Source organism: Achroia grisella, unplaced genomic scaffold, assembly GCF_030625045.1.
Source record: "Achroia grisella isolate CSIRO2021 unplaced genomic scaffold, CSIRO_AGI_Agris_v1 utg445, whole genome shotgun sequence".
NCBI classification, from domain to species: Eukaryota; Metazoa; Arthropoda; class Insecta; order Lepidoptera; family Pyralidae; genus Achroia; species Achroia grisella.
The window spans coordinates 1,245,006-1,272,775 of NW_026712860.1; the positions used below are offsets into that span (position 1 = coordinate 1,245,006).

The 27,770-nt window shown below is 32.2% G+C and overlaps 2 protein-coding genes across 3 annotated transcripts in view; both read right to left on the reverse strand.

Moving 5' to 3' along the window:
- Positions 1-27,770, reverse strand: part of LOC131844980 (uncharacterized) — a 198,535-nt gene that overhangs the window by 156,197 nt on the left and 14,568 nt on the right. The window lies entirely within an intron of this gene.
- Positions 1-27,770, reverse strand: part of LOC131844975 (lysine-specific demethylase 3B) — a 184,074-nt gene that overhangs the window by 123,368 nt on the left and 32,936 nt on the right. For both annotated transcript variants that reach the window (XM_059193981.1, XM_059193980.1), the window contains exons 2-5: positions 19,951-20,100; positions 17,079-17,192; positions 6,162-6,383; positions 2,873-2,957 (exon numbers count right to left, since the gene is read on the reverse strand). In XM_059193981.1, coding sequence (XP_059049964.1) covers positions 2,873-2,957; positions 6,162-6,383; positions 17,079-17,192; positions 19,951-20,100 — 571 coding nt within the window. The remainder of the gene's footprint in view (positions 1-2,872; positions 2,958-6,161; positions 6,384-17,078; positions 17,193-19,950; positions 20,101-27,770) is intronic.

Consider the following 27,770-nt stretch of genomic DNA (forward strand, 5'->3'; position numbering starts at 1 on the left):
AATACAAATAAGAACAAAAACAGAGGTAGATTGACTATTTAAAATTTTAAGTAATAGCGGCTAATTTTAATATGACAGAACAAAAGAACGGAGTTCAGTTTTTATAATGAGTTAAAGGCTAATGCTCCATTTTATAGTAAGTGGCAATCGTCGCCACGTACATCACGTGATCATATCACGTTCGTGATATCAATTCCTCATGCGTTTTACTGCTAAAGAAAGTCCATTCTGCTCACTGATATTATTATAATACTAAAATAACAATTCTGTTACCTTATATCAATAGTGCGGATACTAATAATAGAAACGTACAACACAAATAGCAAAATAGATAACAATTAAAACGATCGTGATGAGATTTACTACATAATGAATGTAGGGCCACGATATATGTATATCGAATAGTCAGTAGACACGATTCCAATTAAGATTATCTAGATTGGTTCAATTTTCGATAAAATATAGAAGAGATAAAAAATAAATACAGTCGAACGAATTATTAACCCCTGTTTGGTATTATTGGTAATTAATTGGTATTATATAACGCGTGGAACTAATATTAATTTTCGTCTGTTCATATAGGCACAGTGACGTTTATAAATTCCATCTTTGTTATAATTATTTACTTCAGCCTATAGCTATTTTCCTTTAGACTTCAAAGCATATAAAGCCATTTCGTCATAATGATGTGAGGTTGTACGGCTTCAATCCAATTATACTTGAGGGGTTGTTATCCGCTCTCAAGACATTATGTATGTTACATTACAAGTAATTGTGTAATACGATAATGTAGCATGAGCAAGCAATATCACTACAAAGAGTCGATTAGTAACAGATGCCTTGACATGATAGAATTATTGCGGGAGGATTATGTAACCACAAACATCATACATCGAACCTAATCCGAAAAGAAGGATACACAGAAAGAGGAAAAAGAAATAACAGATATTTTCTATTTACAAGAGGATTTTAACACAATTTATCTACAAGTATTTTTTCCGAAGATAAGTCGGAAAACGAAAATACTTATTCACAAATATTTTGGTATGTGTTTCTAAATGTTCTTTATTATTATACTCGATAAAAACAAATAAAGCACATTATAAAGGATTTCCGTGTTAAAATATTAACTTGAAAAGCAACAATGTTACTCTTTTTCTATTTTAGTAAACACTTATATCAATATTTTTATTACAGTAGTAAAACTAAATTAGTATGTGTCTGATAGTAAACTAATTAAGTAATATTAATTTGTGTTCACAATGAGTGAAGAAATTATTTTATTGTAGTTAAAATGTTTCAATTTGAATTATATGCTAATTATTAAAACAATTACTGGTGAAATTCAGCTAATATATAATTAAATACAAGTCGTAACAGATGGTATTAATAATATGTAATCGTAGCTACAATATATCGTTACGGTGCTATGTTACAGGGCGGACGATCCGAGATAACTAGTAGTTACATAACCAGTGCCCATTGTTCTCTGTGTTATCGTAATTAATCAAACTGCTTTGTTTAATCCCTCGGCTTATACTAAACTATCCATATGTCCGTATAAAATCCTTTGTAAAATATTGCTTTGTATAATCTTCTCAATTTATATAAGTTCCTTCCTCCTTTATTACCCTAACTTACATACAAATAAATGGTCGTGTCTTCAAATCTGACCGATAAAAAAACTTTGTGTCAATTTATTCTGCTGACTGAAAATAAATCAAGACAAAATGTAATAAAAAATACTAATTTACCCAGCGAAATGTAGGCTATCAAGTAAAGCATTGCATACACCACGACGTGGTCAATTCAGAATGTCTCTGACTACCCTATCTGGTATAACATTCGTGAAAATATATTTTGCTTGTTTTTAATTTTAACTACACTACTGTACTAGTTGTGTAGTATATACGCTGATATATACGCTGATACAGATATATATCAGCGTATATATCACAGTTTCTGTCTGAAAATCATTAAATAAAATCGTATCCTCATCTATGTATATTATTGTATATGCGCCATAATATCCGACTGAATATATATAAAATAGTAAAGCATGTTAAAGCCAATATTGTAGCGTATAAGAAACAAAATGATTTCATAATTTCATATATACGACTATAGCTACAATATATTCCAATTTATTCTTGTATGTTGAGGCGTAAATATGAGAACTAACAACTATGAGAAGAAGCCTTTCTCTCATAATATTAAATCTATTTGAAGGAGAATCTTTACACTGACTTATTAATTATTAGACACTTCAGAACTTTGCTAACACAGTATACTAACAAATTAAATTAATATTAATAATTAATATTAATAACCAAATTCTATATTAAAATTGTATAATGAATATATAAGCCCTCCTTATAAATAATTAGCTATGAATATAGAATACAATTACAATTTGCTAATAAATTGAGTGACTAAATATATACCTATTTCTTTGTTAAGAAAAGTGATCGAAATACTGACTTGCTTACAAAAAAAAAACCAATGTGTCAAATATTATGCACACAAAGTTATAACACTAGTGTTAATACTATATTTTCCAGAGTTAGACGGCTTAAAAAACGTCGTGAGTACCTCAGTGTCACCTATTTTAAGCACCAAGCACTTGCTTTATAAGCTGTGATTGAGCTGCAGGGTCAGATTAGGTAGTGAAGTTTCAGGATAAAAGGTATGACATCTTAATTGTCTGGAATAACAACTCATGAGTGGTTTCATGGGTGCTATATGATAACGTGTTGTCCGTGGAGCTGTTCATCTGTATAGGCGACGGTTACCACTTAACATCAGGTGAGTTGCCGGTATGTTTATCATGTACCAATAAATGGAAAAAATTGAGATAGACAATGATAATTACCTCCATCGCCGAGGAGTCTCATTTGAACTAGTGAAGGGTCTTCACTATGCTCTTCCAGAACTGTGTCATCCGTCACCGTCAATTCCTGAGAAAAACAATTTCTATAAATAGATGAAAGTAAAGATTATTTTCAATTTCTAGTTTAAGTTTACCAACTACTTTCATTAACTGTAAACTCATGTATTATCATATTGGTCATTTTACTTCATGATGAATTAGTCAGAAGTTATCTCATAATAATATAGACACATTTGTATCTTTATACATAATAATATGTAAATACTTTGGTATTTTCTGACAATACAGAGATGTACAGGTACGTACAGTTCATATTTCATTATCGAAAATTTTTTGCACATTAACAATATATTACAAATACCGAAATCTTTCTACCTCGTTTATCCACATAATACTCATAACATATAACAGAAAACAAAATACAAAAGTACAAATATTCATACTATTCATTTGTACGGAAAAATGAAGAACAAAATTTCACAAAGAATAACTGATTCCTTAAGAACAAATAGCATTTTCGACAGATGTTTTATGTCGGTAAGAAAACAAAATTCTAAATTCTAATCTAAACTTTTTCACGATCGTTGTTTACCATATACATGCTCTACAGAGGCGTCTCTGTTTTATGTAACAGATATAAAAACACGTAATAAACAATTGTGAATATCCATCAGAATTATATACGTATGTAAATTTAAATTCATAGTGACAAACAAGGTTTACACATAAGAACAATACCAATTCACTTCGTGTTATTTTGCTAATCTATAACTAGGTTATAACCACTCTCTTCGTATCAGCAAACAATATATTCGTAAACGAGTCTAGAACAATGGAATATGTAGTTAAGTAAAGACCAAATTGGATGTTACGTAAACTAACTAAGTTTTTGTGTGACAAAAACAAAGCACATTAAATTAGTAAAGTGAATTATTCAGAGTTAAAAAAAGCATTGTAGTTTATAAAACAACACGATCAACAATTTATTCTTTGACGATCTCTATAAACATGTCGTCCGAGCAAAAGACGGAATTGCGAACAAACTTGTTCGGAACAAAGAGGAAACTTAAAGAAAGTTGGCAATACCAAGAAAGGGAGGCGAACGGGGGGTTACTCAAAAGTTTGACGTCTAGGACGCCAGCAATACGAACTTCACCAAGTTTTCCACTCGCTAATTCGCAGTATAAATTTGTTTAACGTCTCAACTTTTTAACTGTAATTACTTAGTAAAGTTCCAGATAGATTGAAGCACTCAGGAACTCTGATGCTGAAGGTCTTATGAATTTGATGAGTAATTGAAATTATTGTAGTTTAGAGTTCTCTTTGTGATATAGATAAATAAATTAAAGAATGAAATAATAAATCGTAAAAATACTGTTGTTTAATACATAAGATATAAAAATTGGTAGGTGGGTATATTATTATAAAAAATAGCAACAAAGCATTATTAAACTCTATTCAAAACAATAAGCGATACAAAGAAATGTTGGAAAAACGGTGAAGAAAAGTAGAATATTGCAACTCAAAAATTTTCAGCTGACTGCTTTATCATATCATTTCATAGTGAACATAAAACAACAAAACAGGTCGTCCTCAAAGGAGAAGATGAAAGAAAAACAATAAACTGTTTCAATAACGCAAAACAACAAAGTTTGTTTAGAGAAGTTTGCGAAGGGGTGAAACGTTGGAGATGGGGGGAAACCTCGCACCTCGAGGTAGATAACTTAAGTATTATTGATACAATGTTGTGTTCAATATTCATTCAATGAGACGAAAGTAACAACTGTGCAATACAAATAACTTCTAAATTTAACATATCAATAATAATTGAATGGGTAACATTTGTAAACTGAAAAATCATTTATAGAAGTTTATTTGAATAATTAAAACCAAAAAACTTTACGGTTAGATTTTACTCATCAATATCACGAAGATTATTATACTTTCCTATGACTTGTAATTAAATATGATAAACAATTTAATAAAAAATAATTCAATTATACTTCAAGAAATTGTAATGCCGATGGAGGAAGGATACTTAACCTTTAACTTATTCTTAGCTCTAGGATGTCTTAAGAATAGTCTTCGGATTAACAACAATGTAAAAGATAAAAATTCAAATGAAAATCTTACAGCAAGCCTCCAGATTACCCTATGATGTTATTATTTCTCATGGAAATGTATAACTTTAATAAATACTTACAAATAATTTATTCAGTGTCCGACACACATTCGATAAGAATATTTGCAAAGTTATAGTGTTTCTTATCTTTTTACAATAAAATTAAACAGAAGTGAAAGAAGGAACATTCCATTCGATTCCTACAGCTGTATCTACTGGCAAGTAATAAAACCAGTTTCTACTTAACAAGGGTTGGATCTTTATACATGCCCTTATAAATTCAGTGAAGTCATTATAGTGGATGCCAATGCGTTCGATAAACTAAACTGGTTCTCTCCTGTACTTTCCGCTTCGAAGTTATCACGTTGAATGTACAGTTACCTCCCATGCTTATGTTTTAAAACCCACTTGCTTGGTTGCCTTAGCTTTAAACTGCACCTGTTAATTATGTTCTCTTAGAAATTTAATAAGCCCTATAAATTGAGTGGAAAATATGATAATGTCTAGCAATAGCCTCATAAAATTTTATGTTCTCATCTGAGCAAAATCTTGCCAGCACAGTATCGTTTAGATAATTTTCCGTTATATACAATAACAGGCATCCAAAATATGCGTAAGTAGTGGTATGAAAAATCTCGTACTAAATCCTACTTATTTTCTTAATAGGTACTGATTTTCATAAATTGGCAAAATATAAAATCTAGAAAGCTACATTTAAATACTTAATACTGAATAAATACAAAATTTCCATAATTTCAAGTAAGATAGAATTCAATGAAAGAGGAATAGGACATATTATTTTGTTTACAATACTATGTAAATGTAAATGTAATACGTGTATTTTGTTTTAAGTAATTGTCAACCATTACAACTCAAACTAGACTAATTTTACATTGTTTGGGTAGCTAGGTAGATTACCTTAGCCATAATGTACAGTTCTTTTTATTACATTTCTATTATATTTTTGCTTGGTGTACTATTGTGACACGATGCCAAATTGTTTTGGTTTTACTTATCTAATTCTTTAAATTAATTTCTTCTTAATGTCGCTATTGTCTTTTGGGATAGAAAACTGATTACTAAGAAACACATACATTGGTATTTTTATTTTATCATGCTTATATTTATAGTAGTAACATTACTACTTACGCCAGTATGCTCATTGACGCCAACGATCACAGCCGTATACCACTGAGTTGCACCGGCAGCTCTGTACACCTGAGCACGACAGCCTCCTAGCACTGATGGTGTAGTGGTCAGTATACGCTGACCGTCCTGCGTCGTTCGCCATTCGGATGCTTCTGTAGACAACGCAGTGAGGGTGACCTCATCTACACCCACTTCAGACCCAGCAATGCGTGGGTCCCATTCCTAGAAAAACGTTGGTTATTTAATTTCAATAAACTATCAAACTAACGGTCTTTTTTAGTAACTCGACTAATAAACCTTTTGCTTGCTATCTATGTACCATGTCCGGTTGATCTGCTGTTCCACCTGGAAACCGTGGTAAAATATACCTGGTAAATTGATACAATGGGCTAACTGACCTGACCTCATGCTCATTTTATCATGCTCCACTAATGACCCGCCAGCGTAAACCATGTGCGCAGTCGGGTGCACCATTGCAATGTTGTAACGCATGTATTGTAAAAACGGTCTTATTTATGTAATAGCAAAAAAGATGACGACCCATCCAATGGTAAGTGGTAACCGTTGCTTATAGATACAGCACCACACCACAGATACAACGAAATGAAAATGTGATGTCAATGGTACGATACTAAGGCGTCCTGCCTTACCAAATAATCATTTACAGGATAAATGGATAAAAAACAGAGGTAACATCGTAGCCGGATTTATATTAAGCATCCCTACTTTAAAAAATCTGGCTACTCAGAGTAACACCTTTTAAAGTAGAACTTAACAGTATACCCATACTATAATCCTATTATTATCTGAAATAAGGATCTATACCTAAATAAAGAAATTTGTGAATTTGGATATTTCCTTATGCGGGAATTCTTTTTATCTAAATATATCAAATACAAGGTTCTCACAGTCTAAATATAATTCCTCTTTCCAGCTAAACCCTAAATAAAATTTTGGTAGATCCACGGATAAAGAATGATAAATAATGCTATCCGGTTGTCCCCCATACGATTTTAGATATTCTATTTTAAATAGCTGCTTTAAAATGTTAATTCTATATCCTATTAAAGTATATATGACAAATGACAGTAGAAACGATAAATCAATATCCTATTTGACACCATTCCATCGAGCACTGGCTTATAAATAGTGCAATTAAAACACAATCGTTAGTTTTATGACCTCGTATCATACGTAAACATGTTCCACATTATCACATACCTACAACTCATTATTATTACCTATTCACGTATACCGCATTAAGTGTAGCAATAACTCACTGCACACGTATACAATTAAATATACATGGTGGTTCAAGATACATACATAATAGTACTGTGTATGCACACGAATGCACTAGTATTTATGTCAATGTTACAACACACACAGAGGAAGTGGACTCACACCTGTGCTTGCATGGCCGCATGCATACGACTCATGCCCGGCGCGCGGCGACAGACGTATCCGGTGCGTTGAACCCGTCCCACTCTCCACCTCTGGTGTAGGGGGACACCACTACAATGCCTATATCCATAATACCTATAGTATCAACCTCAGCCTGCCAACACTATTGGACTATTCAGGGTCAATTCTAACATTTGTTTGAACAATTGGTTGTGTAAAAACTAATGAATAGATAGTAAATTAACAGTAAGACATAACTGTGTTGGAGCAAACAATAGACTATTATACTTATTTTATTTTAATATTAATAACGTTATTACAGTTTTCACAATGTTATTACAGTAAAGAAATATATTTATTGTTTTTTATATACCTACTATCAAATATGTAAAACTATTTTATCGACATGCAGGATTTCCAAAAATTAAAAATCAGTAATATTTCTAGAAAGTATCTTAATTGATACGACATTTTATTTATCAGTGAAATGTTTAAATATTATAATATATTTATTTATATTTGAAAAATATATAAAATTGTAGTAAAGTTTTGAATAATCTATACTACATATGTCAATATAAATTCCCATATATACCTATATATATTTTTCACTTAAGCATAGCGACAACATTTAAATAGTAATATATTGTGAATATTACTTTCTCTAAAGACCCAGATTTGCCGTCTTAATTCATTTTATCTATAGGAAACATTAACATAATGGAATGAGAAATATAAAGTTGCGCAAAGAATTACCTTCGACCAACAGCTTTGAATACCCACGCCATTGTTATAAAACGAAGCAGTAAAGTTATAAAGCCGTGCCCTTTTATATTTTTTCACGGTCAGGTATTTGTGTTCCTTGAGTTGCGACGTCGTAATCGTCACTTCACATTTGTTAAGTTACGGCCTGATGAGCCTGATCTCCGGAGTGAGTCAGCGATTACGCAACGTCTCGTCTCACTGTTTATTTTGTCCGCCGGTTACTCTATTTAGTGAGATTACTCCGTGATTTATACGAGGTCGTGGCCTGGAAAGGCGAGCGCGGATCACAAAGGGATTACTGCTATTTGGAAAGTGATGAATGCTAGCAAGAAGAATCACCATCAATTCATAACACAGCCTGTACAGTTATGCGTGTTATGATTCTTATAAACAAACAATAAGGAACGAGTTTACAATTGGAAGTCATGAATGAATACTGAAATTTAGATTGCATTTTCGATAGACTTGAGTCTATCGAAAATGCGTGTGAAAGTGTACAGTTTTAGTTATTTTAGTCTTGGCCATAAATTTCCCTATATCCTAATAATAACATATCACTAGAGCCACAGACACACTGAATAGTCATCGATTTAATAACTTTGACAAATAATAACATTGACCACACATACATATATTTATTGTTAACAGTACAAATTACCGCCACATTTTTCTACTAGTATAGAATATGCTGATTATATGGTGTACATTTCCTATCAACACTACTTAAACACCATTATCTTTTCAGAGAAGCTAATGCAACGAGTTAGGTATACGAGGCTTGCAAAAATAATAGCCATCTATCTTAATAGCGAAGTTTTGTTACGAGCCGCCGGCAACCAGGAAGCTATTACAGACGGCACACATTCACGGATCGAGCGCCTTCATTCAATTTCCTGCTGATTCCACTTGCTTTGATACCGCTACGATGCTGATAACAGCTTTTATAGGCACAGATAAAAACATAGTAGAAATGTCAACATGTAATTTATTTTTAAGCATTTTTTGTTAGTCGTCAATAAACATAACTAATAACAGAACTATATAAAAATAGATTGTAATAAATAAAGAAAAAGGAGCTTTTCGATAACCGTAGATAAATTTGAACTCAAAACCAAGGCAATAAAATTATTTTTCAGTGAATCTTTAACAACTTAATTAGTAGTTTAACCAAATATAGTTAATATTTTTTATTATACTGATCAAATTAGAACATCTATAGAAAGACGAAGTAACTGACGATATTGTTTGGTCTAAAATTTCTATATATATATGATCTACAAAATTCATATTTTCCCTTGTTTGTGATTTCCATATCTACGGATCTCGCAGTATGTAAAAATATTTTATAAGCCTGCAAATATGAACAATAGGAACAAACTCAGCAATATTCTTATAAATAAAATATAATGGCATAACATAATAGACATGTTTACGAGTATCCGTATATCTCTAAATTCAGCTTAGCATGTTCTTTACGAAAGAGCGCAATTATTTTCCTACTGCATCAATAATAATGAAATGACTGTATGCAAACAACTCGAATTACTGGCGTCTAAAAACGGTGAACGATAAAAAATATAAATAAAAGTTTTACGATAAACATTTTCATGTAGTACTCTTTATTGCTTTCTTCATAGCTAAATAGAGTATCTAAAGCACCGAACATAAAGAAATCGTTTAAAATCGCAGACAATGCGTTTAAGCACAATCCATCAGGGATAAATCGTTTGCGTGAATGCAATTCCCAATGGGAAAGAACAAGAAGCACGTAAATAGCGAATGTGGAACATAAATTGAGCTCGTGGGTTACTGTCTACAATTTACCGCAGTCCAACAATATATTATTGCTATAAAATAAAACAGAGCATACGAGAAATACTGCTCTAGATAGCGCTTACATAAATTTAGTTTGAGAAGGACATAAGTTTATACATGTAAATGTATACAATAAAGAGTAAAAATTTGATGTTCTGTATGTTTAAACTGTACTGATGGTTTGGAAGTAAAAATACCAAATTAGTTTTAAAAATTAATCAGTCCCACATAAAAAATAGACAGTATTATCGATTATTAATTGTTTGCACAGAGTCTGAGGTATACCGTATTTTACAATTAAATTAGTGATACATAATAGTGTGTAATAAAGACTGAGATAACAATGTGTCACTTCTCAAAAGAATAACTGAAATGTTATACGATAGCAAATTGCTTCAAGTAGATGCTCTCGAGTAAAAATAAATTTACGTAATTGGCTGGTTCGCCTTGAACTATGAGGATTGAAGAAACTGTGAGGTCTAATGGAATTTGCAATAAAAGCATCGTGTTCACATACACAGCGAAATTCAATACTGCAACTACATATTTCAATATTGTTGACTCATAATTTAATATAATAGAAATTTTGACATAATACAAAGTATATTTTTGTATTATAGAAACTAATTTATTTTTCCATCTATTCAAATCTTTTTTACAATATATCACTACTACTAATAATCATTCTAATTTTATACATTTAAAAGCGGTAAATTAAACATAAAAACAATTGTAACTGATAAACAGTTACAACTACTCACTTTTCAATTATGTAATAATTATAATAACATTATATATCTATAACACAATTCGGTGTCATTTTTGATGACCTCTACGTCAAATTTCGTCCAAAATTTAGCAAATAACCCATCCTGATATAACGACATGTATAATATTTCTAATAAATTGGTCATTATTACAAAAAATGCTATTGCAATTCACTAAATTAACCGATCATTCCTGCCTTATACCTATTTGTGCTATAAGGTACATCGAAATACCGTCTAACACGAGTCTGTCAATCAATGGTGCCACCCTATGGTTAGGATGAGGGTGGGTGTAGACGCTGGACAGTATCTAACTGAAACAAACTTTACTCGTTTAAATTTTGCGGACGGTTATCGAGTCGGTTGCGTATATTGCGACAAAGTTAAGAAACACAGGGACTCCCCTGCCAGTTGTCTAATTACATTTAATTATGTTTTACTTACTACTTACTACTTGACAAATATTTTTAACTATACATATATACATATTTTTAGAATTATTGTTTATATTTATTTAACAAATAAGAATATAGGATATACTTAGACACATGGAACGGTCATCTGCGGCACACACAATGCAATATTTTACTCGAATCTAGTCGAATTTAATAAAATTCATCCGAAAGCAGAATCTAACTCGGAATCTTATTTACTTAAATCTATTTTTACTCTTTGTTATGGAGAATGAAGATAGTGAAAGATTGTTAGAAGATGTCTTTAAGTACATTTCCTTTTAATAAAAATATAATATTACAAATATGTTACAATATTCCTCAGACGGGTGATTGTGATTAAGTATTTTTAATTTTTACTAACTTTTCATTATAACACTGTTATTAGAAATTTATAAGTCCCTTAAGGAAAGTAATATACGCTACTAATGGCAATTATAGCAGACAATTTCTTGATAATTAAGACAGTTTTCAATATTTATGGTAATTTCCCTCTTTATAAACGGTCCGTGGAAATGAGCTGTCACTCCAAATATTTATTATCTTAGCTCCCTTGTTCAACTATACTAATATTATTAAAGACCTCCTACATTTATTACTTATAAAGTTTACCAGTTTGTACGTATTGATGTGGGATGATTAATCCCAACTACTCATTATATTTTAAAAAAAACATTATTTTAAAGGATCTCCAAATTTAAATATTATATAAACTGCTAAAAATCTACATACCAATCCAATAGGCATCATACACACTGATGACCCACTGCATTTTACATATTTATACCATAATAATTAATAATCATAAATAACAAAATTACGAGTAGATACAACTAGTTACAAAATAATTATAAATAATTTCAGTACGTTGTTGCAAAACAGACGTCAGCTATAAAAAAAATAGTTTGACACCAAAACATAAGTAAACTCTTAAGCAACCTAGGATATAGATTAGATAACATTGTGTACATGTTAAGTTGAATTTACGTAAACATTGGTACCTACCAATTTATTATATATATACCTATATATATAACAAAAACAATATTAGTCGGAATATAGCACGTTTTATACTTCGCTTATTTCGAGTATAATATCAAATCCCTTTTCTAAGAATATTATTTTCTACCTAATTTTATTCAAAGCTACAAGTCGACAAAATAAATTACTCCTCCAGCCAGACATCTTAGGCAAAGAAATTTAAGCTGAGTGGATATCAAGGACGCTATACATAAAAGAAAGTAAAACATCCCCAAGGTAACTTTTATTGCTAAATTATCAAGAAACAGTAAGTAAACCTTGTGCTGCTATTTTAGAAAATTGTTCTCATTTTTTCTCATGATATTATAAAATCAATAGATTACAATCTAATTGAGTTCGTTAATTTTAATAAGAAGTTATTGGAAAGAATGTAAAAATAATATTAAAATATTGTTCATCATAAATATAAGAAACTAGAGCTGTAATGCAACGCTACTTGCGTTACTTGAGATAATTAACAGAAGCCCAATGTCTTTTCAAATTACGTTTATGTCATTTTTCAACTTTAGTTTTCCGTTATCTCATTATTCACCTTTCTGGTTATATAATCTTTTGCATAGTTTATCTTTCCAGGAGCTTATTCTACGTCTCTCTGTACCATAAGAGCATAGAAAACGTGGGCTAAGTTAGAAAAAAATACGGTTGGACTTTATAAATGTAAGTGCAAACAAACTACAAGCTATAACTGCAAGCAAAAATTAATAAAAGTAAAAAATAATATGGCAATCTCAAATAGACATAAGAATTATGGAATTAAACCAGGCTATAAACGCAGTTTTCTTCCGCTTCTTAAATTTCTGTTTCGTATAAAATTAAAGTGAATTCCGAGTATTCCTTTGTTGCTCGACAATGTTCGAGAACAATTTTATTTCTTCCTCAAACTTAGTTCTTTTGGGTTAATATTTTATTCTGGATCTTATTCATACCCTTTGTGGTTTAAAGTCTGAAATCTACCTTAATATTAGCAAGATTTACATTACAAATGTCAATAAAAGTACGTATATATGTATAGTAATCAATCAATCATGTTTCCACGAGCATGAGGTGGCCCGGCTAACCGAAAATAGCACGACACTAGCACCAGCCCAGCCACCCAGCCACCACATCGCCACCTGGCTCGACGGAATATGTATATAATAAAGGGGGAGGCGCGGGCGGAACGAGCAGGGAAAATCAATAAAGCGGGCTGCTAGCATCAAAACATACCCCCGGCAGATCACCCCCCGCCCACGCCTCCCATCTCCCCGTCTCCCGGGGAAACCCTCCCCATGTTTGGCAGACACCGTCCTTGATCTCCCCACTTCGCCCGGGCGGGCAAGTTTGGATAAACACTCGTGTCGTCTCCTTTGAAATTAGGTCGCTTATGCGTTTCTTTTCAACATTCGCCCTCTATTATAATTTTACGACGGTTTAAATTTATAATATCTGAATAGGTATTGTTCATACTATCATTTTCATGCGAATACTATATGGAATAGCTAGAGATAACAGAAAAAACAAAGATCTCTATCCTGCCGTAATAATCTATGTCCGGCTTCGTTTACTTCGGCGTTGATTAAACTAATTAATAAAATAAACAATTTATGCTTAAAAATCTAATTTTATTGCAAGATAAATGTAATAGTTCACAAAACTGTAAGACATTGCCGGTAGATATTTATGTATTTTTATCTTTACATTCCTTATCAGTAAGATACTGATAACGTTAGTTTATCATATGCCTATTACACAAATAAGATAAGCCAATACGTGCAACTATGTAAATGTTTATTCCCACAGGTACGTAGCATGTTTTTATTATGTAACAATACAAAAAGCATTTTTACAGACCAATACGTTTTATTTGCATTACGAACATCTTGTGTAATAACAATTTATCAAAGATTCGAAATACGTTCTCGTTCTAAACTATAGTTACTTCGACGGTCATAATTATAGTTCTGATTACGTTTATTATTATTATTTTAGTAAATATACTAAGTAAGGTAGGTACTGATAAATATTTACATTTTAGGACGAAACACGTAAAAAGTCAATGTCGAGGAAGATGACCCTTCTTTTTAGTTCGCGTCTTATTTAGGTAAAAACTCTATAATAACACAATGACATTCTATAAATATAAATTCACTCTAACTCTCTTCACTCTAATTTACTCTAATGGAACTCTATTACATTATTAATGCAATAAATAAAAAAGAATTCAAATTATACTTGTATATCAATAGCTATAAATACCGCTATAATACATTTATACCTACTTTACAAATGTATTTTACGATATGCTTGCGCCACGTCGCGTCGGCGTAGTCATCGGACGTGACTCGAATGAATCACTCCATAATGATATGATACTCGTATTTTACTTCCATAATCTATTGACCGCAATAGTCGAGTTACGTGAACCGATAAGATGGACCATATGATTGATGTTTATCTAATGATTTAAGTGGTTTTTGGCCATTTCAACGGCTTCTTAATATTGTATACCTATAAGAACAGGTACCAACGGTTTAGTCAGACTGTAAAGTTTAAAACTCAAGCGAATAAAAGGATTTGTTTACTTCTAACAAGTATGATTGTTTCCAACACTTTTCCAGCTTTAAAGTGTTTTTATACGGTTCTAAAATCGATAGTGCAATCGGAGCAGTGGTATGCAATGCCCTAGATCGTAAATATCATGTCGTAATCATTAATATTATTATTCTCCTTGACGATTTGCCTATGAGGTGATCTAGCAAACACCGATATCACCACCCACACAGGGCCGTGAATAAACGCTTTATCATATCCTCATGAAATTCAAGCGTATAGTATTTGGCACGGAAAAAGCCATTGTGATCCAGACAATTAATAAGTTAACTAATGAATGTGTGACTAGAAAACAATTAAAACAAATGATAACTCATAATTCACAGATACTTTATCTTATTATATCTATATACATTAGAATCTAACGAGACTTACTATGTTGCTGGATTGAATTATATTTTAATTAAGCACCCACGTAAACTGTAATGTACAAAATAAATAATTATATATTCAAATCGTGTTTTTAATAACAATGAAAAATTATTTTGCGGAAAGTATAAAATACGGATGTACCAACTATATTCAAATTACAAATAAAGAGCCAGGTAATGTATATTTGATGAATAATCACTTAAAGATACATAAAATCTAATCTAGCAACTTTTACGATAAAAGAATGGCGAAAGTTATTTTTTTTTTTTGTGCTAGATGTGATTATAGCTATTTATTAATGACAAAGGCATACCAGCTAATCTATTATATCTTGAATGGGACATTAAAAACAGTTATTAAATACAAAAGATATGAAATATAATTAATCACTTCGCACACCTTTTTATTATCCAATGCCAAGACAATTCTCAAGCTTTATCAGAATTAATGACTGCCATAAATTGTAGATAAACTTACATTTACAATCAGATTGAGAAGTATTTTTCCTAACTTTATCGTTTACAATTATAAGCTTTGTCTGGAAGCACAGTTAAGCGAATACAAATTCGTGTAAATGACACCAAAATTTTTGCCCACGAGTTTAATGAAAATTCTGAAATGAGAAATATTTTGAAACTTAAGTTTTAATTACGGGTATGTTCATACTGAATAATTGAGAACTAGTACCAACTAGTGGTAGTAATGCATGTATTTGGAATTTTTATCATTGTTGAGTGAATAAAAATTGTCGTGAAAAATACCAGTAATATTTTTAGTAATAGAAATATATAGAAATAGAAATATCAAGAGAAAGCTTAATTTTGAACATAACCACCTCTCTAGACCTTCGACCTTCGAAGTCCCAAATAGTAACACGTACTTTAAGTGAGCAATTCTCAAAATTTATGCCAATTATATGGACCTCACTTTAAACGACTTTGCAAGTGACGCCGGTGTGTCCTTTGCATTCAATTATAAGGGATCTCAGTCTTTCACACAGCAGACTAGCGAGGCGTCCTTGTACTTCAACGAGGGTCGCAACTTACGACCTTGTATAATACAAGGACGCTACTTGTCCTTGTCACTGACAATGTCGGTGTTACTTACTGTGTAATCTCCAAAGATTTTCTCAAATTGAAATACAAACAGAGGATTACGGTTGTTTATACTGTAGCACAATACGTGTAAACTATACATACACGTATAAGTAGATACTATATTGATAGTAGTAGATACCATTACAGTATGCGAAATAACTGCTACATAAGGTGACTAACCATCCCAATAACAAGAACACGATCAGAAACGAGTAGTGATTTGGACCTCAACTCTAAAATCCTAAGGGGCCGAACACAAACATGGCATGTAGAGCCTTGTACGACGACGTAGGAGTACGTTAATGCATTATAATACCCCACTACATAAGCGTATAGTAGGATGCAAGTCTTCTGTTAAGACTGTTTAAAAATCCGTTATAATAGCGACGGTTGCCACTTACCCAATCACGCCATTAACTTTTTTGAAACCCTATAAAAAAGACAGTAACATTTCCGTTTACGGTAGATTCTTTTTTAAGATGACTAGTATTAATGCGTAATATAATATTATTAAATACGATTATTTTACTGGCTTTAATCCAATAACAGTAACATCTCGTACTGTATTACTACTGTGATGTGCACAGAATTGCTTCTAAATATATGTATGGGTACCTGATAAGGTAGCAAGTTTGCATAGTCCAGAAACGACAAGCGCTGGTCATGAAGAAACTCCACGGGCTGTGCGTCTGCCTGCAGCGTCAAATCCGCTGCCAGCGGTGTAAACGTCTGAAATTAATTCATTAAGTCAATTGGGATACTTAATACATTTTTATGTAAAATATTTATTTTATTTTATTAGTATTTGTTATCGAACACCAGGTAGAACACGGCAATGTCGCAGGTAGGTACACCGTGTGGTTTTTAGTGGGTATGAGCCCACACACCCCCTCGCCACCTTACTGACGGAGAATGGTCTTTCAAAGAATTTACCACACAAAAAAAAATAAAGGTGAGAGCCTAGTGATTTACTAATACTACTCTCGGTATAGGACTAGCAAATATTCAGATCTAAATACACTTATTGGGGTCGCGGAAGATTCTTTATTCCCATAGTCTCAACCAGTATCAGCTGAGAGATTTATCATCAAGCTTTATCGGTAGGAGACGGCCATATGGCCAGAATGCTCCTATGACAGATAGATCTCCATTACGAATGGTTTTCTGAAGTTTGTGCTACTTAAACCTTTAAAAGCCCATTAAATTTAAGTTCCGATATACGACGTATAATGTATATGGAAAAAAATTGCAAATTGATAAACAAATCAGTATAAATGGTATATTAATTCAAGAGATACTTTGCTATCTTATAATTGCTTTTGTTACATGTCTATCAAAGACGTTGTTTACCAGTTTCAACTAGATTGGCCTTCAGCTTGTTTGATATTCGAGTTGTAAAAAAAAAGAAAAGTAGTTTAATAGTAATACGTTTAATTTGCCATATAAATAACAGCATTTGTATTGTATTTGTATATATACAATATACATACATATATAAAAAGTGTGCATTAATATATTAGTGTTATAACTAGAACATAAGGCTTCATTCGCTTTTATCCAATTACATACTCTATTCTTGGATGATATAAATGTAATGGATGCATGTAAGGTAAGGTGCTTCAACACGTGACTTATGAGAAAAATTAAGAACAAAGTGTAACATAATCAATAATTTCAATTTTACTGTGCAAATTAACTAATACTAACTGTATATTTAATATTCGGTGTGTATAACATATTTTCTTTATATCACACAATAAATCGTAAATGGTATGAAACCGAAAGCATTGACTAAATTGACTATAAAATTAAGAAATATGTGCCCATCTGTTAGTACCAGATTTGCCTTCTTTCATCTCCGCCACCACCCACATTTTTACGTATTAATCTCGTTGTACACATATTTAACAGCATAATAAATTTATAAACAAATACTATTTTCGTAGAGTCTAAAATAAAATTCAAACTCTCCACAATTAACCTACATAAACGTCTGTAGGTACACGTGTATGTTATTGTGTATTAAGTTTGCAATTTATAGCTACAACTGGAGCTCCCACTATTTTCATTTTACGAGTATGCAGTCTATATCGTAAAATATGCGAACTTGAACGTGCAGGAAGCCTGGCGTCGTAACACAAAATAAATAAATTTCGAATGCGGTTTAAACGGATACTAGCACACAGAAGTTAGACTAGACTAGACTATGTAAAAAATTGTGAGGGTATATCGCCAAACAGCTTGCTTTATAAGATGTCTAGGATGAAGGCTGAGATAAGGCAGTAATGAGATCTTAGTCCTCTGGAATCGCATGAGTGGTAATATGGGCGTCATATGATAAATTCATCTGCCGTTCATATATATATAGGCGACGGTTACCTTTAGTTGAGTCGTCATATTGTTTACCATTCCAATTACATAAAATACATAAGCTAGTACTCAGTAGAGGACTTGGACATTATTAGGGGTCTTTTATATAGTATCAATATAACAAATGCATGCTCAAAAATATACAGTCTAATGGAAATGGTAATCTTTTTCAAGTCGGTTAAAAATGACGCCATTAAATTCCTAGCATGAACTACCTGCGGTAGATACTATTCTTGTGCTTATTTCATACCACTTTTCATCCTACTCGCGTATTACACCAAACATGCGACTTTTTGAAATCATTTGCATACGATCTAAATGTACGACTCAGGGTAAACTAAGCATGAGAATTTAGAATTTGGTCCCGTAAGGTAAAATTGGTTATGCGACCTCAGACGGGCTGAAACGTGATCGTAATGCAAAACGGGACGCGTATCCACGAATGGAGGTCAAAGGAGACACGTGTTCGTGTGACGCAGTTAGATTAATTTTCATAAGGTTTTACTTCTATTATTACTTTGTTATTACTTTCTATTATTATGTTTGTTTTAATTTAAACTAGTGGATCGTCCCGACGTCGCCACAGATGAACAATATAGATACTGTATTGTATCTACAATGAGGGGAAGTGGAATGTCAGCAATGACGGCGGATGGCCCCATTGGTAGCATGTACCTATCAGGTTGATCTCATGACTAAACCACTGTGGTTATTAACTTAATTCTCCACTACGGAGACGGTGCACCGATTCATTACCAGTCATAAAAAAATATACATAAGAATATATCCTTAACGACACTAACGTAAAAATTGATGTGACTGATTAGTAATTAATTGTAAAACATTGATTTGGATAATAGACTGCGTGGAAGTAAACCTCACAATGGCGAATTTATAATAATGAGCTAAATGACCTGAAATCATATGTATCCTTTCATCCTTCTTTGGAGCACCGTCGGCGTGCACCATTGAATTAGCACATCCGAGATGTGTATTCCTATGCGTCTACTTTGAATAATTGAGTTTTTCATACTAGTGCTGCCATCTATCCGTTACAAATAAAACTATTACAGTATAAAAATGAAAGTAAACGAAGTAGTACGTAAAAATAACTTACCAAGGCTGGCCACTTTATTTCCTTTCCTTCATAATTTCTAGATGCCCAAACTAATGTTCTTTCCACTAAAAAAATGCGAAACGTCCTACGAGAATACACTGCTACCCACTCGCGGCGTTGCCAGTCCACGCCATCATATTCCACTAACACCTGCAACAAAGAAAATTTCTGTTAACATTTCTGCATAATATTCAAAGCGAAGAACTCATTTTGGTAAATAGAAATATTTTAGATAATTTTCTTATACTGATTTAAAAACTATTTTTAAAATAAACACTAGTGGCGTCATCTTGTGGCGAATAGCTAAATCTTCAAGATATTATGAAAGCAAAGTTTATTTTGTCCCGTCGCCACTAGATAGCGACACATGTATTAAGCACTAGTATTGAACGCGACCACCGCCCATGCTTAATAAATGGCGCGAAAGAGAAGGATTCCATAGTAACAAAAAGAGAAGACAACAATAACAAAACAAATCATATATTACATATATGTATAACATTACCTAATTACTACTACGGGAAACGTAAGTAACATGCTGTGCTGGTTATATGTGGGTGTTTAAAACAGATAAAGTAAAATGGGGTAACATTTCGTAAGTAGAAAACGAAATGAACTGATAAACGATAACAAGATAAAAGAAAAAAAAGAACTGCTTCACAAGTCGTCGTAAATAACACAAAACTAACTGAAAAACGTGGATACCTACATGATCATAAACATGCAGTGAATTACAGAAACCCAAATAATTTTGTAAGGGTTAATGGATGGAAGGATTTCTACAAAAACGGACAGGATTTTAGTAGTTATATGTATAATTTATATTCTGGATATAATTTGTACGTATATATCTTTTTTATATAATTGTTAATAGAATAATAATAATCATCTTTATTTGTCTCAAATAAGGAACTGTTACAATTGCTGCTTATAGTAAAATATATCGAGACAAAACGATTTACAACTGAGAGGGAGCAGTGAGTCCACCCTCTCTTATTCTGTTAAAGCCTTTATCGGAAAATTATTATAATAAAAAATCAAGACTGACGACAGCATTTTAGTTGAAAACTAACAAGATAATACTATAATAACATATATATACTTAGGTGTCCATGGGTAAAGGCACCATCAACAAGAGATGAAATTAAATAAATCCATATTTTTCACCTGTTTACTATAATAAGTGTATACTGACTTTACTGATAATAACCCATCGTCCTTCAGTTAATACACAACATTCATTGGCCATGCTATCACAGTATGAGATAAATTTATTTACATATGCCAGAAAGTAAATAACAATAGGTTATCTCTATGAATGATATTGAAAGTTAAGATAAAATTAATAGAAGAGATTAGTTTTGTATATTGGCCTACGTGTGTGTAGGTCAAGGTCACGATGACCTTGACTTTATCTAATTAAAAGTCAGAGTAATCTTCTTTATCAAGTAAGTGCCGCATTTAATGTTGTCATGATCTTGAAACTAAAGTTGAGAGAAGACATATATACATGATCATATACTGTTATTTAAAATAATTTTAAACATTAAAGTCAAATTCAAATTAAAAAATAATTTATTCATGTAGGACATTTTAGCCGCTTGTGCTTTACCGTCTAATTCAGTATATAGATCCAATTGAGAAGAACTGGCAAGAAACTTAATTGAATCATTGATGATCTTAAATTTTTACACAACTAGTGAAAATAGGTGCAGCAAATCTACTTTCAAGAACCTAAACTGGTTGGGGATATGGTAATAATATTCTTAGTATAATTAAAGTGGAGTACAGAAACGCCCAATGCTTTACCTGCATAAAAGTGTTTTCGATGCCTACACACATTAATAATACTATGAACATCAGGTACCCCGCCTATGGCCATCTAGCATGGCAATCATACGTTGCCGCTCCTGAGGTGTAATTTTCTAAGGATATTGCACCATTTTTAAGGAACACAGCGTTACACAATATGTACATATATACGCTCGTCTCAGAATGCCTTTAATCTTTCAACGAGTACTACAACAACTATTGTATATGCATTGCCCCAGTTTCTGAAGCCCTACCACGGCTCCGCGACTCATGACCCCAAAATACCAAGTGCGGCCTTGTCACAGTCTTTTGATTTCGCTGTATTCATCACTTCTCAGATATGTCGGTGTTTACAACATGCGTGTTTATTAAACATTCTTAAGCTATAAATAGAAATACCATATTCGAAAACCACATTCCCAGATGTATGTAATTTATCGCATGGTATACATGCTACCATACAGTTACATAAACGATAAATATAAATGTTGGTGAAAACGAAAATTTCTGTTGCAAACTTTTTTTACGGTTGTTGCTTTTTTTTAACGGTGTATATTAAAGGAATCTTTACCATGATAACATTATTTGAAGCTCCAAATATTTCAACGCTGTTACAGGCGTCTTCGTCACGGGTCGACTGGAGATAGCGGTAGATATAAACAATTATTAAGAACATATCTGTCTACCCTATCCTGTAATAATCCCATTTATACAACATGTACTAAAATTTCTATTCCATACACCTACAATATTTGTTTACTTACTTTCTAAGAGGTAGAAAAACATTGAATTAAGTATTGTACTACACTTTCATATTATAAATTTAGTTTTTGCATTGCTTCTCGCTCTTTTCTATCTCTTGCTACGTTGTACTCTCCCATTAGATATTAGTAGTAAAATAAAACGTTTTACAGGTACAGTAAAATTGTATTATCGCCTTTTTCACAGTCTACAGTGCGATCGTAGCGTGTGTTCTTTACATTAACTTCAAGTTCCGCAATTCTATACCAATAAACAAAAAAAACGGAACCCATAAAAATGTTGTTACTTAACATGATAATATTATAGGTATCATACTGTTACAGAGGCCGTACTTAAATCATGTGCCTTGGTATTTCCTCAATTCACATAGCTTCTTTTGTCAGTTGTTCTGGTCTGTATTAGCGGAGTGGGACGTTTTTTTAATATACTAGTATTAGCTAAACTGCCACGCCATTGTGTTGTTATGGTATCATCAATGCATTGCATTTACCCCTTTAATAGGGTCGACGCAGTACTCCGCAGTAGGTACTTCTATTTCTTGGGATAGCATATATATATCTTAAATTCTTAATATTGTACATATATGTAGAAGTATAATATTAAAATATTATTAAATATAAAATATTAGTTACTATATAAATAATCAAAGACAATTCGAATAAGCAATCCTGTGCAAATAGTATAAGATGGTCTATCTTACTGTTGAAAGCATTGTGTTATAAATTTCAATTATACTTTTTTCTGACTTTATTATTAGAGAAAATCAGGTCTCTAACAATCTCTACCAAAATATAGTGGATTACCTAAGATTCTGAACTAACAAGGAGACTACGAGCATCAGTTAACGCTAGTCTCATATAGATTGCACTTTTCAACAATAGAGCATTAGAACTTTGTCTACCGGCCCTGATGTTTCCACTTTAACGTAGATAATGGACGATCGTTTGTTTTATTATTAGATGCTGACCTTGAAAAGTTCATGGTGTACCTATTTATCGGCCGGCTCCAGAAACCATTCTAAATTGTAGTGTATGCCAACAGTTATGTATGATATCACATTTCATATAAACATTATCTTTACTGGCTGCGTGATATTTATGACTTCACATACTCTTAAGTTTCTGGCTTATTCACGACAGAATTTCATCCAAATCACTCTAGTACTTGTAGTATGACAAAGTTATAAAGTATTAAACGTACATCAATATTCTTGAAATATTTCGTGCACATTCATTTAGATACTATACAGTATAAGTACCTATTTAAATTTTAGATGATAATCATTACCATTATAGAACCGAATACCTGTTACTAATTCCGGTCCTACATTTAACACAACATATAAAATATCCCATAATTATTACTAAACTTAATAACAAAATTGAACCAAACTTTCCGTTTTACATACAAGATTAATCACTAGACTGGGGCTTGCCCAGTCTAGTGATTAATCTTGTATGCTACATAACACTGTTTCCTACATAACTAGCCTAAATATTGGGGGTTGAGTTAATACTCAACAGAAAACAGTATAGTTACTGTTTTCTGTTACAATACTACATCAACACAATGGAGAACGAAACTAATGGAATCCCACGGAAAATTCTAAAATTATATTCCTACAGTCATGGTCATAGTACATATACTATTTAGTATCATGCCATAATTATATTGCTTACAATTCCAAGGATTTTCCTAACCGGACAAGTACAAGGTGTAGTACAAATGTTTACACGTTACACGTGATTATAGCTACCTACTTAGTTATATAACATTACCATATGTCATAAAACTATATTGGTAAACTTGAACTCTAAATATAATAATTTTAATTTAACGAATATGCAACTTCCGAGCGTATTTATAATCCCCATCATGATGATTTAATTACTATTACATAAATATTACCTCAACATTATTTCTACAACTTACAATAACGCTGTTCAGACTATTCGTCATCATTTACGTGCTGAAACGATCCCAGAAAAAGGACAATTAAAATAGCAGACTAATTGTTGATAACATATTCGTTCCAATATAAAAAATACGATTTGACTATCTTGCAAGTGTATTCAGTCTGTCCTAGCCATTCTGAAAATCAGGAATCTTCAGAATAAAATACAATTGCCTTAAGTCGAGCCTTATAATCAACTACTGTATTTAATAAGAAGATATCATGGGTCATCAAAGATGTTTACTTACAGTAACTTATCAAGGATATAGGTACTGCTGTTGGCAGGTTGCCCAGTTCTTTTTATATTATTTTGATACTCTTTTTTATATGCAACTTTTTAACTTTTTTGTGTTCCCTTTTGAGACGAATACATACGGATAATTATATCTTTTTGTACCGTGTCTTAGTTGTCAAAAGTTATTTAAATTAATACATCAGTTCCCATTCTTTAAGAATTGTAATATTTTTGTATGTGGTTTATATCTAGAGTGTTCTACTAGTACACTAGATAAGAAAACAAATACATAGAATACACCAAGACCGATAACAACTATCATACTCAAGTATACAAATGTTTGTACCGTGCGAGGAATCAAAACCACGACTATCGGCAGTAAGGCGGTGCGCTAAACCGCTAGACCATCGAGGCAGTCAGTCAGAGAGGAATACGTAGATCTGATATTGACTAATTTAAAACAAATTTGCTTTTAGGATGTTTTTGGTTCGTCATGATAATTCCATCTAAGATTTATTTGTTTATACGATCGACACTTGGTTGGCGTGCCGCGGGAAACCAGTTTGCTATTATTATTAGCGTCGAGTACCTACGTCAAGGTTGCGAAACTAGGCCAAACGCGAAAGATTATAGTTGCAGCTTTACTAGACAAATGTACCTAGTTACAGTAGGCACCGCTTGACTTGGGAATGATTCTCGATTATGCAATTTAGAATGTAATATTAAATATTCAAATAGGGTTTATTCTAGTTAGGTTGAGCATATGAAAATGCAAAATATTTTATTTCATCCGTCATTTTTCTTTAACAGTTATCAAGTCAACCTATACTAGGCTGATCTATATTGTGATCGTCTTATGCCTCAAAATGAGACATCATTAGCCAATATGAAACATGTATAGGATTTAAACATCATTATAGTATTAATCATTAGGAAGACAATTTCATGGAATTTCAACTATCTTCAGTTAGTGTTAATAAAACCGAAGCCGTCATTCTGTGGAACGTATGATGATCCAAGGTTGTATAGTCATGTATGGTAAACAATTAGCATGTCACGAGCTCAGTGATATCTCACATAATCCAATATTCTACACAAGATTGCTCTTAAATGCTCCATATAAAGGTACTAGCGTCTGCTAACATTTTGTGTCACTTCTTGGAGGAGAATAATTCTTTCTACAATTTACTTCCTGGCCAAAAGCAGCAATTACTTACATTTGCTGTAATGTGTTTTCTGTCACTAAAGGATATATTTCTCGGTATTGGCAACGGTTATCCATTACCAATACTGAGCCTCTCATGCCTATGAAAAGTAGTTATTTCTAATTACTTATGGTGAGTCTAATCTGGTTGATACAAATTCTTTGAATACCTCTCCAGTGTTGGACAACAACGATAAGAATACGGATTAATTATATAGACGGCGTTGTGCCCTTTTATATTCCTAAACTCCGCAGATCTACTATTGGAAGCATTACATAACTGATTGACATAATGCATGATATATACATACAGATAAAATATAATACAGAGACAAATATATTAATGACTAATGCAAAAAAATGTCGCCAAAAAATACCGACAAATAAAAAAAATATATACTCATGAAAACAAATGTACTTATTTCTTATGTATTGAGAGGATTGAATCCGCAGCTATCTGAGGCCCTATCCTATTACAACCTTTGTTACCTAGTAGTAAGTATACTGGTACTTAACTAGATACCATGACGGTAGATAATGAAATGACCTTTACAATTGTATTTATTTCAACCTATTCCAACTCACAATCATACAATACAAGGTCAAAAACACCTCATCGATTTGATACAAGTCCCTGATGTAATTCATTAAAGATATTGTATTTTTCATAGTGACCACACAGTACAACTTTTAGGCCGATGATTGTCGCTTCCGTAAACAATTTCAAAATTAATGCTTTCATATCTAATATATACTTTATCAGATATTTACAACCAATTTTAGAATTCATTAGATACCTTTAGAGATTATGTTTACATATGAAAAACGTAGATAGACATAATCTTTAAAGTACCTAATGTATATGAAATAAACCGTATCACGATTAATCGATATAAGAAGAAGTCCTCGGTCCTTATTTAATCGAAATGCAACGCATATGCCAAATTTCTTAATAAATTAGTAAAGCCATTATAAAGAAACTTGCTTTCATGTGTGTAATAACATTTCTTGCAATCCAATTGATATTTCCAAAACATATTAAGCGAAAAATACTGCGCTGGCCTCATAATAGAATAAGGGCAAGACTATAGTGATATAAAGTCATACAAAAAATACTTTGTGTGTGTATGATTATAATGGGTTCAAAAATGCCACTACTAGAGTCAGTCAGTTTTTAGTGGCAGACCGGACAAAATATTGAGAGAATTGAGGCCTGAGGAGGACTCCTAACTCGAAAACCAGTGCTCACGGAACTGGGAGAATTATAAAAAAATAATTTTATCTATTTAGGAAACTACAATATGGGGTAGATGTTGGGAGGGGTCATTCAATTTATTTGCCATGGAGACCAGCGAGTCCTAAATAATGTAGTTACACCACTGACTAGATTAGGTGCAGGATAGGATATTTATGGCATAGAGTAGGTAAGTCAAAACGTACTCTATGCGGTCTATGCCGTAAATGTATAGTACATAGAAACGCCTACACAAACATTCAAAACATACTTGTACAATCACAACTGAAATCCATTTAGTTATAATCAAAATTACATATTTATTGACCTATTGGTCTATTTAAAATTTATTTTTATACACTAAAAATACTGATACTCATTTGTAATTACTAATTCACGGAATAAAAGCATTCTTTTGTAGCTCGATTGTTGCTCTTTGTTTTCTAGACGACCTTGATGTAGTAGTTAATCATATTACTTCAACATCCCATAGTCGGGGATTTTACAATTAATACTTATACAAAGCAGATATACTTATATTCGTAAGTGTGTCTGCTCATGTCTCTCTGCTTTGGGACTACAATTACCTCTATGGGTATTTATTAGTCAAAGTCCATAT